This window comes from Bufo bufo, chromosome 10, assembly GCF_905171765.1.
Source record: "Bufo bufo chromosome 10, aBufBuf1.1, whole genome shotgun sequence".
Lineage (NCBI taxonomy): Eukaryota > Metazoa > Chordata > Amphibia > Anura > Bufonidae > Bufo > Bufo bufo.
In genome coordinates, this window is record NC_053398.1 from 46,740,397 (window position 1) to 46,753,962 (window position 13,566).

At 44.6% G+C, this 13,566-nt stretch overlaps 1 protein-coding gene across 6 annotated transcripts in view; it reads left to right on the plus strand.

Moving 5' to 3' along the window:
- Nucleotides 1-13,566, plus strand: part of CDHR5 (cadherin related family member 5) — a 51,243-nt gene that overhangs the window by 13,828 nt on the left and 23,849 nt on the right. For all 6 annotated transcript variants that reach the window (XM_040410501.1, XM_040410502.1, XM_040410503.1 and 3 more), the window contains exons 2-7: nucleotides 624-790; nucleotides 1,807-1,857; nucleotides 2,328-2,420; nucleotides 3,051-3,143; nucleotides 5,281-5,388; nucleotides 7,838-8,008. In XM_040410501.1, the coding sequence (XP_040266435.1) occupies nucleotides 624-790; nucleotides 1,807-1,857; nucleotides 2,328-2,420; nucleotides 3,051-3,143; nucleotides 5,281-5,388; nucleotides 7,838-8,008 (683 nt within the window). The remainder of the gene's footprint in view (nucleotides 1-623; nucleotides 791-1,806; nucleotides 1,858-2,327; nucleotides 2,421-3,050; nucleotides 3,144-5,280; nucleotides 5,389-7,837; nucleotides 8,009-13,566) is intronic.

The following is a 13,566-nucleotide window of genomic DNA, read 5'->3' on the forward strand; positions in this document are numbered from 1 at the left end:
ATTCAGCTGCAAGCAATTAGGAACACACGCCCCAGACGAAGCATCATGGCGAAACCCAGGTCGGGCACTTTGTACTTGTTTTAAATTTGCTCCAAAACTTGCGTTCTTTGTGAGTATAATAAACCCTTTTTATTCAACATTGTGGTATGTACTTCACCATTGGTTGATATCTTTCTTCCGAGACTTTGAGGAGTGTAAAGTTTGACATCTTGACTAAGTGGTTCTCACTTGGAGATCCGGCTTGTGCTTGTGGAAACGGCTAAAGATTCTGTCCGTCCGTCTGGTCTGGTGAACCGCATCTGAGGTGTGCGACTCCTGGGTCCATGACAGTGCTGAGCCGGTCCTCTACGCTTATTACCATCTGAGTTTTGTGAGTATAACCTGTATCTAGGTTGCACTCTTTTAGAAGTTACTACACCATTGTGCGGTCTCTATTTTATTTCAGAATTCTACATTCCAGTTTGTGTTTGATGTATATGGATGAATCCATTTGACCGAAGATTTACATAGGAAGAAAATGCAAATAACTTTGTGACTTTGATTATTTCTAGCATACTCTCCTGCAGCGCAATCCATTTTTTCTTCTGCTTTCTGTCATAAGAATATCATCTTTTTTTCTACAGCTTGTAGGGCTGATAACCCAACTCCAGCTATTAGGGAAGATGAAAAACCCGGTACAGTGGTGACAAGATTAATTATTGATTCGGGGCATACAGTGGAAGTTAACTCAACTAAATTTGGAATAGTTAACTCAACAAATTTGGTTTTAACTGAAGAAGTAGACTATGAGGTAAGTCCGTGCGAATGTCCGGGTAATTTTTCTAAAAATAAAAAAAAAAGTTGTTAAATGGCATCTGTCTCCGGGAGCTATGATATATTTTTATGTATTTGCACACCCCACAAACAGCCTCCAATTTACAAGTCGGGCAATGAGATGACCCCTCGCCCGATTTGCAATTGAGCTGTTTTTAGTATTCTTGTTTTACGCCTAGAGGGTTCACTTGGCGGCAACATCCACCTGCATAGACTCATTCAGAAATCCGCATTCAACAGTACACTGTTTGGAATGTCCTTCCTGATAACTGCCCCGTGTAAATATGCTGCTAATCCCCCGACAAAGCACTGTGTATCTTCATGCTGCACCTAAAATCATCACTTGTCGGCAGCACATGACCCTGTGTAAACATGGTGTGCTGCTAACAATATGCACGGTAAATGGGGATGAATGATCGTAATAACTAGGGATGAGCGAATCGACTTTGGATGCTTCATCCGAAGTCGATTCACATAAAACTTCATTGTATTACTGTACGGAGTGGGAGCTCTGTACGGTATTAGAATGTATTGGCTCCCATGAGCCGAAGTTATTACTTCACGAAGTCTCACTAGACTTTGTGTAATAACTTTGTGAATTAATTATTACTGTAAAAAAAAAAATTGATATCGAACTCAGGTTCGGTTCCAAGTAGTGCCGAGACTTCGCGAAGTAATAACTTCAGCTCATCGGAGTCAATACATTCTAATACTATACGTAGCTCCTGCTCCTTACAGTATTACAGCAAAGTTTTATGCAAATCGACTTCGCATGAAGCATCCAAAGTCGATTCGCTCATCCTTAGTAATAACGATTATTCGTCCCCCATTCCTTTTGCATCAGGCTGTGTGAAAGGCCCCATAAATCAGCATAGATTGATGTTAATATTCTCACAACGCTGGTGTCTCAGCACTGGGCCGTGTAAGGGGAGCCTTAGTGAGTCTGCATATCTATTGTCCTTTGTTACATTTTACTTTTCTTTGTATTAATAGGTGGAAACACTCATAAGAGTGACTCTTATCTGCAAAAATAATGGCCAGATTGTAAGTAACATCCTCCCTGTCAATCTTAGGGCTCATGCACACGAGCGTGTGTGCCCCGTGCTGCAGACTGCAAATAGCGGTCCGCAGTGCACGGGTACCGCCCCAGTACACACCGTTTGCGGATGTGGGCCCAATTCATTAAATGGGTCAGCGATCAGCAAGATACGTTCTGCACAGACCAAAATCCCACAGAAGCGTCTGGTAGTGCTTCCGATCTCTGCCTCCGTTCCACACCATATCTTGCAGATTGTGGTCCGCAATACGGGCACTGATGGCCTACGGTCGTATGAATGAGTCCTTAATGTTACGTTGCTCCTTCATGATGTCGTTCTGTCGCTATTTCTTTCTCTAAGTCATTGTGTCAATCTTCATATTTCAGAAGCTGCTGTCTCCAGTGACGTCATAGTGCAATAGTGATGTGGCTGAGAGTCTGAAGATTACATCTATTGTTTTTTTTTTTTTTTTTTCAGGTTCCTGGGGGAATCGTTTATGTACAAATTATTAATGTCAATGACAATGCACCCGTCTTCAAGGAAGCGAGCTATCATTTCAGTATTGCTGAGGTGAGTATTTTATAAACGCTACTTCTATGTGATAACCATTGAAACAAAGAGGAGCTGTTCATGGCACCCTGTAGACTGTCCATCGAGTCCAGTCTACAATGTAAGGTTTTCATTCTAATGACACATGCGGATCCCGGAGGTGGGGACCCCAACAATCAGAGATTTATCATTTATCCTGTTTATAGGTGATGGTGGAAAAACTCCCTTAAGGTTATCTGACCAATGAAATGCCCTCCCCCCCATATACCCGGGCCCCTCACACACAATGTACTTACCTGGCTCCCCAGCACCCGGGTCACTTCTGAAGCCCGCATGGCCGCTGCTGCATCTCCCCATCACGCGGATGAAAACATCTGGTGTCAGGGTGGGGCGCAGCCAATAGCAGGCAGGTATAGCGTCACCCACTATGCTATGAGCTCACAATTATTACTAGGAACAGCTGTCAATGTAATGTGCATGGGGGGGGGGGACCTCCAGACTCTCCCACGTTGGGGGAAGAGGAGTTAGGCACATTGAGTTTTGCCTGGGAGAGATAGATCTGCTGTTTTTGAAGGCCAGCTATTAACCATCAGACTGTTGGTAAATCACCTGTATGACATATTTCAAACATCCTTTTATATGTATATTAAGAATCTGCCAGTGAACAGCGCCATTGGTCCTGCAATGCAAGCTGAAGATGCCGATCTGGATACCCTCTACTATGAGCTCATTGGGAATGATACGGTAAGAGGAACAACAAATATTTGCTATACCTACGCTATGCTTTGAATTTCTTTTCGTTGGTAGTATCCCCCTTCATGATCGCTGTTGACCTTTTGTTATGGCGGTCTAAGAAGTAGAGATGACATGAGACGTTCTGTAAGGGACAAGCAGCAATATTTCAGATTGTTTCATGTGTCCTCATCTTAAAGGGAATCTGTTGTCTACTTCTGTCCTACCTGAGGGCATTATAAAATAGTGACTGACACATCAGCGTTCTCCCTTTCCGCTATTGAGATCCGTCATAGGATTTATGGCGGGGGGAAAGCGCTTTGTTTTGTCCCCATTCATTGTCAATGGGGACAAAACTGAACTGAAGGGAACGGAGTGCACCAGATAGCGTTCCGTTCCATTTCATTGCGTTCCCATGACGCACACAAAAACGCAGAGTGCGTCCTGGGAAACTGATCAAGACGGATCCGTCATGACTCACAATGTAAGTCAATGGTGATGGATCCGATTTCTCTGACGCGAAAGAAAACGGATCAGTCCCCCATTGACTTACAATGGTTTTAGAGACTGATCCGTCTTGACCATTTTAGAGATAATACAACCGGATCCTTTCAGAACGGATGCAGGCGGCCGTATTATTATGACGGAAGCGTTTTTGCTTATCCATGATGGATCCAGCAAAAACGCAGATGTGAAAGTAGCCTTGCTTAACCGGGGTATTCCCTATCCTCAGGATAGGAAAAAACTATTAGATCGGAGTTGGTCCTAACACTGAGACCCCCACTGACGGCGAAAACGGGGGGCCCAGAACCCGTGGGGCACCCCGAAGTAAACAGAGAAGATGATTGGGTATGTGTGCAGTCACTCTCTTCATTTCTAGGGGAGTTCTGGAGATATAGCCAAGTATAGTGCTCAGCTATCTCCGGAAATCCCATCTAGAAATGAATGGAGCGTCTGCACGCATGCCCGACCGGCCGCTCTGCTCACTTCGGAGGGCTCCACGGGTTATGGGGCCCCCATTCTCGGCGGTAGGACCGCCAATGATCTAATAGTTCTCAGAATAGAGGATAACTTCATATAACTGGAATATCCCTTTGGGTGGTTGCAGAGATCCTGCTGCTGGAGAAGAATCATTCATGATCTCCTGCTCACCCACCATCATATAGTGCAGATAATACCTTTCTAACCTAGCTAAAACCAGCCCTATACCTCAAATGGATCCAGAGATCTCCAGCTTCACTGCTTCAATTGCTTCCACCCTGGCAGCTCAAGAAGTGTGTCCTTTCTGCTGCAGCTCTCTTCCTGTAACTACCACAGAAGTATTCAGATCCAGGTGCTGGTTAGAAAAATGTGGAATATGCTTTGTGACACAATCCCTTTAAGAAAGTTGGTGTGGCCTTGTGAGACTCTAAAGTTTCACACATGGTATTACCTTTTCCACAGACCTTGTATGGACCCATGTGTACTTTGTGTGCCCACATAGTACCTCTGTTATATGGCATGGGATGAGAGTGCAACATTGGCATGAAATAGGTGGTAAAAAAAAATAAAAATCCTAGAAAACCATAGGCACATTGGAGTATACAATATGGCATCAGTGGTCCTCAGCAAATATGAAATTGTCAGTCTCTATGTAAAAATATATCATTATATCCAATTGATTTATAGACTCTAAGGGGTATTCCCATAATTTGCTAAAATATGCCAAAACATTATAATCAGTGGGTTCACCGATCTGGATATACATTTGGTAGATCTGTGCTGCTGGTCACCCACTTTGTTGGGCAATGCATTCAAGTGAATGAGGTTGTGGTTATCTCCGTGTGGCCGGCAACATCACTATACTTGGAAAATCATTGAAAGAACCGCAATGCTTAAAGGGCATCAGTCAGCAGACTTGTACCTATGACACCGGCTGACCTGTTACATGTGCACTTGGCAGCAGACGACATCTGTGTTGGTCCCATGTTTATATGTGTCCGCATTGCTGAGAAAAATTATGTTTTAATATCTGCAAATGAGCCTCTAGGAGCAATGGAGAACGCCCCTCAAACCCAATGCTCACTATCACTATTACTATTACTATTACTTCATAACCTATTAACATACTAATAACATACTAATTATGCTTTTTTCCCCTTACTATTAGGCTGCTGGTTATTTTAGATTGTCTTCTGTAACAAATCCATTAATACTACTGAATAGATCTCTGGATTATGACCTGCAACCCCACATACGGCTGAATCTCACTGCACGGGTAGGTTGTGTTCACAGAATGCACAGGGCCTCTGTGCCAGATTTGTTCGTGGACGCCTTTCTCTTTCAGCCTTTTATGCCTCTCTAACAATTCACTAGCAATAGTTTGAATCATGAGATTCTTAGTCTTGAATTTTTATATTGATCTGCAAGCATCGTTATCTTATTGGCGGGGGTCTGACACCCCACAGCCGCATCGATCATCTCTTCCTGAGTAGCTGCGGTGTTGGAAATAGGAACGGCACAACTCAGTCCATTATGTAGTAGATGGAGCTGGTTCCTGCAGCGCGGCTCCCATTCACTTCTATCAGCTCACATTGGACAGACCTGTGTAGTTTCTGCACCTACGTCCTGCTCCGGGGCTACAAGGTAACTCTGAAGCGGGGGGAAGGGGTTTTGGACCTCCACCAATCAGATAGGGATGGCCTATCCTGAGTCTTGAGGAATCAAATACAATTGAAAGTGGTGTTCTAATGTGAATCCAGAACTACTTGGCCAAATATTTGGAACATGTGCCCCAGATGTCCAGCTCTAGTGACACCAAAAATATGAGACTGAACCACATACAGTGTGTTTGCGAACATTCACCAACATGGTTCACAAGCCACATGTTTGCATACAGCCCAAGTAAAGGTGCTGCAATGTGAAAGTTAACATGAAGCAGACCATGCGACTAGGCCCCTGTTATAGAAAGTGCCAATTTCACTGGGTGATGAGCACAAAAATATGACCTGTAGAGGTGCAGCAATGAGAACGGTGGGGTCAAGCAGCAGCTGTAAAGTGTAACATGTAACATAGTAACATAGTACATAAGGCCGAAAAAAAGACCTCTGTCCATCCAGTTCGGCCTGTCATCCTGCAAGTTGATCCAGAGGAAGGCAAAAAAACTCCTGTGAGGTAGAAGCCAATTTTCTCCACAAGGGGGAAAAAATTCCTTCCCGACTCTAATCAGGCAATCAGAATAACTCCCTGGATCAACGACCCCTCTCTAGTAGCTATAACCTGTAATATTATTACACTCCAGAAATACATCCAGGCCCCTCTTGAATTCCTTTATTGTACTCACCATCACCACCTCCTCAGGCAGAGAGTTCCATAGTCTCACTGCTCTTACCGTAAAGAATCCTCTTCTATGTTTGTGTACAAACCTTCTTTCCTCCAGACGCAGAGGATGTCCCCTCGTCACAGTCACAGTCCTGGGTATAAATAGATGATGGGATAGATCTCTGTACTGACCCCTGATATATTTATACATATTAATTAGATCTTCCCTCAGTCGTCTTTTTTCTAAAGTGAATAACCCTGATTTTGATAATCTTTCAGGGTACTGTAGTTGCCCAATTCAAGTTATTACTTTAGTTGCCCTCCTCTGGACCCTCTCCAGCTCTGCTATGTCTGCCTTGTTCACAGGAGCCCAGAACTGTACACAGTACTCCATGTGTGGTCTGACTAGTGATTTGTAAAGTGGTAGGACTATGTTCTCATTACGGGCATCTGTGCCCCTTCTGATGCAACCCATTATCTTATTGGCCTTGGCAGCAGCTGCCTGACACTGTTTTTTGCAGCTTAGTTTGCTGTCTATTAAAATTCCTAGATCCTTTTCCATGTCAGTGTTACCGAGTGTTTTACCATTTAGTATGTACGGGTGACTTGCATTATTCCTTCCCATGTGCATAACCTTACATTTGTCAGTGTTAAACCTCATCTGCCACTTCTCTGCCCAAGCCTCCAGTCTATCCAGATCCCTCTGTAGTAGTATACTGTCCTCTTCAGTGTTAATTACTTTACACAGTTTAGTGTCATTTGGGTCTTATTTTAATTATTATCTTTTGCTATAGGATTTCCAGCTTCTTTGTGAAAGCTTGCAAATGTTCTGATTGTATGGTTTCTATCACAAAAACTGGCTTAGTTGCCCATATCAACCAATCGTGTTGACAAATGTCCCTCTCCAAGAACTCCAATATATTTTTTGAGGCAGAAGTGATTGGACAGATTTACTATGGTCTTAATATTAGATAAATTTACTATTCTGGCGCATAGACCTTTATAAATTTGAAATATTGTAAATCCTGTGCCAGATTCATGCTAGAATTCCATTAATGCACCAAAAATGTTTCTGTGCACCAGAATTTTGTCTCTGCGCTAGAAAAATGCATCTGTGCGCCAAAAAAATCGGTTTAGTCGAAGTTTACACCGCCTATAGGTTGGCATAGTTACACCCCACAATGTGCCAAAATGTTGTATAAAACAGTAAATTTCATGAAAAGTATGCACGCCAATTTTTTTATGCTAAATGCATAAAAAAACTGGCGCATTTTCAATAATAAATGTGCTCTTTCGTGTACCAAACCTTGTGGACGCATTGTATGATTTTAGATATATCACACGTCTTCATTTTTATCTTCTTGTGGATTTTTCAAATGACCGTGTCATCGTCTGTTTCTGTTTAGGACACAGAATTTCCTGACGTTCATCCCAGTTTCACAGCTACAACATCTATAATTATTGACATCATTGATGCAGATGATAAACCACCTTTCTTCCAGCCCTGCAGGCTGATAGGCACGAAGATCTGTATTAGCAATGGCTACACAAGTAGCGTTAACCGCGCTGAACAAGCAGTAAGTGTGGGGGCGGTTTACGGAGGTTTCTAGTGATGCCGGCTTCATGAATTTCAGATGAACACCATTGAAATGTATAAGGCAATTACTGTTCCTTAGGCCAGGTTGACATCATCGTCTCAGAGGAACAGAAACCAACAAAAACAAAAAAACGGATCCTTTATTTTAAAGAGTAACTATTCCTTTTTTAAATTTTTTATATGCCATAGGGACATACCAGAAGTGTTGATCGTTGGGGGTCCCAGGTCTGAGACCCCCACAGATCGCTAGAACGTGGAGTCAGAAGCAGAAGCACTCAGCCGAGCGCAGCTTCCCTCGCTACTGATAAAACTTGATAGATTATTAAAGAAACTACCCACTTTATTATTATAGACACGGTCAGATAGCTGAGATGACTTCTAGCTATAGAGGAAAGCTGCTAGTATCCTCTTTTCCCCATGACCTACCTTCTCAAAGTTGCTGCAGGGACCCCCATATTAAATCATCTGGTATCAGGTGCCCCCTCCTCCCCCCCCCATGCATTTTGAGCAGGTAATATTTGTATGTATCCGTACAGTGGGCCCCAAAATAAATTTTACTGGTGGGCCCTAGGCACCCCAGTCTGACACTGCCGCCGATCAAGACTTTTTCAAAAATGGAAAAAAAGTGTAATTACTCATTGGGTACTTTCACACTAGCGTTTTTCTTTTCCGGCGCGGAGTTCCGTCCTAGGGGCTCAAATCCGGAAAAGAACTGATCAGTTTTATCCTAATGCATTCTGGATGGAGAGAAATCCGTTCAGGATGCATCAGGATGTCTTCAGTTCAGTCTTTTTGACTGATCAGGCTTTTCAGAAAAACGTAGCATGTTGTATTTTTACCTCCGGCCAAAAATCCTGAATACTTTGACTGAACGCCAGATCCGGTCTTTTTCCCATTGACTTGCATTAACGCCGAATCCGGGGCGGTGTGTTCAGTCAAACCGGATCCGGCTTTTGCATGTTAAACCCGAAAAATGTGAAAAAAAAGTTAAAGTCCATAAATGGCGGATCCGTTTTTTCCAATGCATTTTTTCATTGTGATCAAAATCCTGATCAGGATTCAAATGTAATCCGTTTTCACACGTTTTTCCGGATCCGGCAGGCAGTTCTGGTGTCGGAATTGAACGCCGGATTAAAACAACGCTAGTGTGAAAGTAGCCTCAGCATCCGTTATGCTCAGTTATGCACATTTTGCATCCGTTTTAGCCATTTCCGTCTAAGATCCATTATTTCAGAGGGAAAGATAAAGTGTAGATGGGGATGTCTGGGACATTTACTAATCACAGAGAACGCATGGGCTGTCATAAAATGAGAAAATAAATATTTCTGACCTGGAAAATCTCCCGCAACTCCGATGTTCCCACTGGTCCCTGTTGCTGTTCTGCAGTGATGACATTGTGACCTCCCACTGTAGCCACTTAGCAGACAGTGAATGGCTGCAGCAGTGACTTGTGGGTAATCTCAATGTCATCACTGCTGGACAGCATTGGAGATCAGCACTAGGGCGGCAGGGGATTTTCCTGCTGTCTCTGAGTGTTTTTAAAGAGGCTGTCTCATCTTAGACATCGGTGGCCTATCACTAGGATATGTCACCGATGTCAGATAGGTGCGGGTCGCACAGCTATTTCCAGAATGGGTCCATGAAAGTAAAGGAGAGCGCATCATGCATTCACAACGCGCCACCCCCCAGGGCCCCTCTTGCGTCCCAGGTGTAGTAGGAATGCTGAGTGGTGTAGTGTGGCCTAAATGTTTCTTTATGTGTCACGGTGCTCCTACCTGGATACTGCTGGACCCCAGCTTTGGCTCCCAAGCAAAATAAAGGGGGAATAATTGAGGGATGAAGGAAAAATCTGTTGAGTCCAGACCTTGTGATGAAATCCAACGGCAGCTTTACTTGAACAAACGTTCATCCAAACAATTTGCAGGCTTTGTGTTCGAGAAGGCCTTAGCATAAACTGGCAGGCAAACTCAATAACTCTGCTTTCTCTCTCTGCTGTACTGACAGGCTTGATTAAATACTTCACTTTCTTTATGCTGCACTAAACTCTGCTTAAGTCTGGTTTCTGTACTCCTCATCTGATCTGGTATCCTTGGATGGGGTGCCGTTCACTGTTATTCCCCTCCTGACACTCAGTAAAACTTATCTTCAGCCGACAAAATATTCCTCTTGCTGATTTCTCTTATGGCGGCCGAAGAACTATTCCTCTGGCCTCTATGGCTTCCAGACATCTTTCTTCATGGCCAGCAGAGCTTAGGGTGCTCTGGCTGGCATAGACATGCCTGAGCGTGCCCCTGCTCACACTTCTCCTGTCTAGCTTAGAACTAGAACTCGAACTCTGGAAACTCCTGCCGAACCCATCCGACAGGAAGCAGGACTGGTCCACTTCTGCCCAAAGGGGGGAGAATGGAAAGGTGAGTTCCATTCTCTCTAACTATAGCTCTGCGATTTGCACTGGTGGTGAGCACATAACATAGCATTTAGGTTAACCATTAGAGATAGTAGCAGGGTGTAGGAGTGGTAACACCACTCCGGGGTGTTACAAATGGGAGCTTGGCTGTTTTCAGAACTTCCATGAAAATGAATGTAGGGCGGTCACGTATGTGCGGCTGCTCTCCACTCCGTTTGTGGGTCCAATTCTGGACATATGTGTGGGACCCAGAGCATGTGGAGCCCCCTTAAGCCACATGCAGATGTCTGTGGAACACGGTCCGTGAGATACCGGACTGGCATTGCAGGAGCGCACGGCGTCATTGGTTGCTATGACGCGGTGCGCTCCTGCAATGCCAGTCCGGTATCTCACAGACCGTTTTCCACGGACGTCTGCATGAGACTTTACATTTATCTCCATGGAAGTTCCAAGATAGCCAAGCTCCCATAGAAATTAATGGAGAGCAAAGGGCGTGCTCTCCTTCACTTTCAGGAGTCCATTGTAGAGATAGGTGTGGGCCCCAGCTGTCATGGCCATGGTCATGGTTGTGACTCCTGTAACCGCATGCAGTTGCCTGTGGTCTTGGTGTTGTTGTCAATCACAGGTGAGGGCTATAGTATGTTGCCTCACCTGTGTTTGCCGCTGGCAACATTGTGTATGTGGCAGCAGAGCAGCCTGAGCGGTGCTAGGCAGCTTGCTGCAGTAGGCATGCGGTTGCACCTGGCAACCTCTCTTTATAGGTATACCTTTTATCGGTGTGCACGGGGTGTTATATGTGTTGTGTGCACTTCCCCTTTAAGTTGTTGTTTTCCCTTCCCTGGTGTTGGAAGGGTTAACTTCCTTCCTAGTGTGTGTGTGCACTGGGTGTGTCTGACTGTGGGTGTGACTACTCGGGCCTATAAAGCCTCAGTGGAAGGCAGTAGTCAGAGAGGGTGATCAGCCATGCTTGCTGGAGACATCCTCCTGCTTATTTACCATCTGCCAATGAGGGCCAACCTGGTTGTCATAAACGCTATGTCTGGTGTTAGTTTATGGTTTATCTGTTATTGCAGCATATGGTTTACTGGGTTCCCGTGTGATGTCTGTTGTGTGCTGTGTCCTTTATGTTGGTTGTTGATAGCAGCACTTGCACGTGGGTTCCAGGTTGTGTGTCTGTGGCAAATAAGTGTGGAACTAGTCTCACTTACCTGTCATTGCCATATGTCTGTTTATGTTCCCCCTTTCTATGTATCTTGGCCTGTGAGACTCCTGTTCCTCCGTGTCTAGGAGGAACGGGTCGTCTTACCCTGCTCCTAGACCAGGGCCACCCTGAGGGCGAGCAGGAATATCAGGTTCCGGAGTATGAGCCCTCCTACCTTCAGGGATGGCTCATACGGATAGGAGATAGGGTCAGAGTTAGGGATGTGTAGGAGGTGACCAGCTCCCTAATTCTCTGTCCTGGCCTTGCAGCGACTCCATCTGCTGATACCGCACGGCTGAGGGTTTTCCCCATCCTCAGCCGTGACACCAGTGGTGACAACTCCACTAAATGTCTTGGATAGTCCTTAATTAATAAAACATCTTTACTATGCACGTCAGAGTAGACATTTACATATCAACTGTTCTGTGTTCTACAATACAGTCATCTAGCTCATAGTAACGATGGCAACAATGCATTTACATGGTTGTCGAGAGGCCACAGAAGTATGCATGATAAGACAGAAGAAATGGTTGTGACTTTGCTCCTTTATTGAGTCGTTTGATGCACTTTAGACTCACAACAGCTTTAAGTAATGTGCACATGTACGTCAATTGCAAGGCAATAAACTACAGTGAATTGCGTTGTTTGATGTCATATTGTGTCAGATTGAACTTAGAACTTTACACTTATGTGATTTACCCATAGCTCCCAACTTGTGAAAAGCACAAAGAGGGACAGTATTTGCCATGCCTCTAACGCCACCCAAAATATAACTATACATACCCAATCCCATCTAGTTCCCCCAATGCCCCCACATAGTAGTTATTCCCCCTATATGTCACCACACAATAGTTATGCCCACATTGTGCCCCATTCACAGTAGTAATGCCCACATTGTGTCCATTTCACAGTAGTAATGCTTACATTGTGCCACCACACAGTAGTTATGTCACCCCTTGTGTCCCCTTCACAGTAGTTATGTCCACATTGTGCCTAATTCAGTAGTAATGCCCACATGTGCCACTTCACAGTAGTAAGCCTACATGTACCCCTTCACAGTAGTTATGCCCAGATGTGCCCCTTCACAATTGTAAAGCCCAAATGTGCCCCCTTCACAGTAGTTATACCCGGATATTTTCCCCTTCACAGTAGTTATGGCCAGATGTGCCTCCTTCACAGTAGTTATGCCCAGATATGTGCCCCCTTCACAGTAGTTATACCCAGATGTGCCCCCTTTTCAGTAGTTATACCCAGATGTGCCCCCTTTTCAGTAGTTATACCCAGATGTGTCCCTTCACAGTGGTTATGCTCAGATATGTGCCCCCTTCACAGTAGTTATACCCAGATATGTGCCACCTTTACAGTAGTTATGCCCAGATGTGCCACCTTTTCAGTAGTTATACCCAGATGTGTCCCTTCACAGTGGTTATGCTCAGATATGTGCCCCCTTCACAGTAGTTATACCCCCTTCACAGTAGTTAATGTATACCCAGATGTGTCCCTTCACAGTAGTTATACCCAGATGTGTTCCCCCTTCACAGTAGTTATGCCCAGATATGTGCCCCCTTCACAGTAGTTATACCCAGATGTGCCCCCTTTTCAGTAGTTATACCCAGATGTGTCCCTTCACAGTGGTTATGCTCAGATATGTGCCCCCTTCACAGTAGTTATACCCAGATATGTGCCACCTTTACAGTAGTTATGCCCAGATGTGCCACCTTTACAGTAGTTATGCGCACAGGTGCCCCCTTCACAGTATTTATGCCCAGCTGTGCCCCTTTCACAATAGTTATGCCCAGATGTGCCCCTTCTCAGTAGTCATGCCCAGATGTGCCCCCTTGACAGTAGTTATACCCAGATGTGTCCCTTAACAGTAGTTATGCTCAGATCAGTGCTTCCTTCACAGTAGTTATGCCCAGATAAGTGCCCC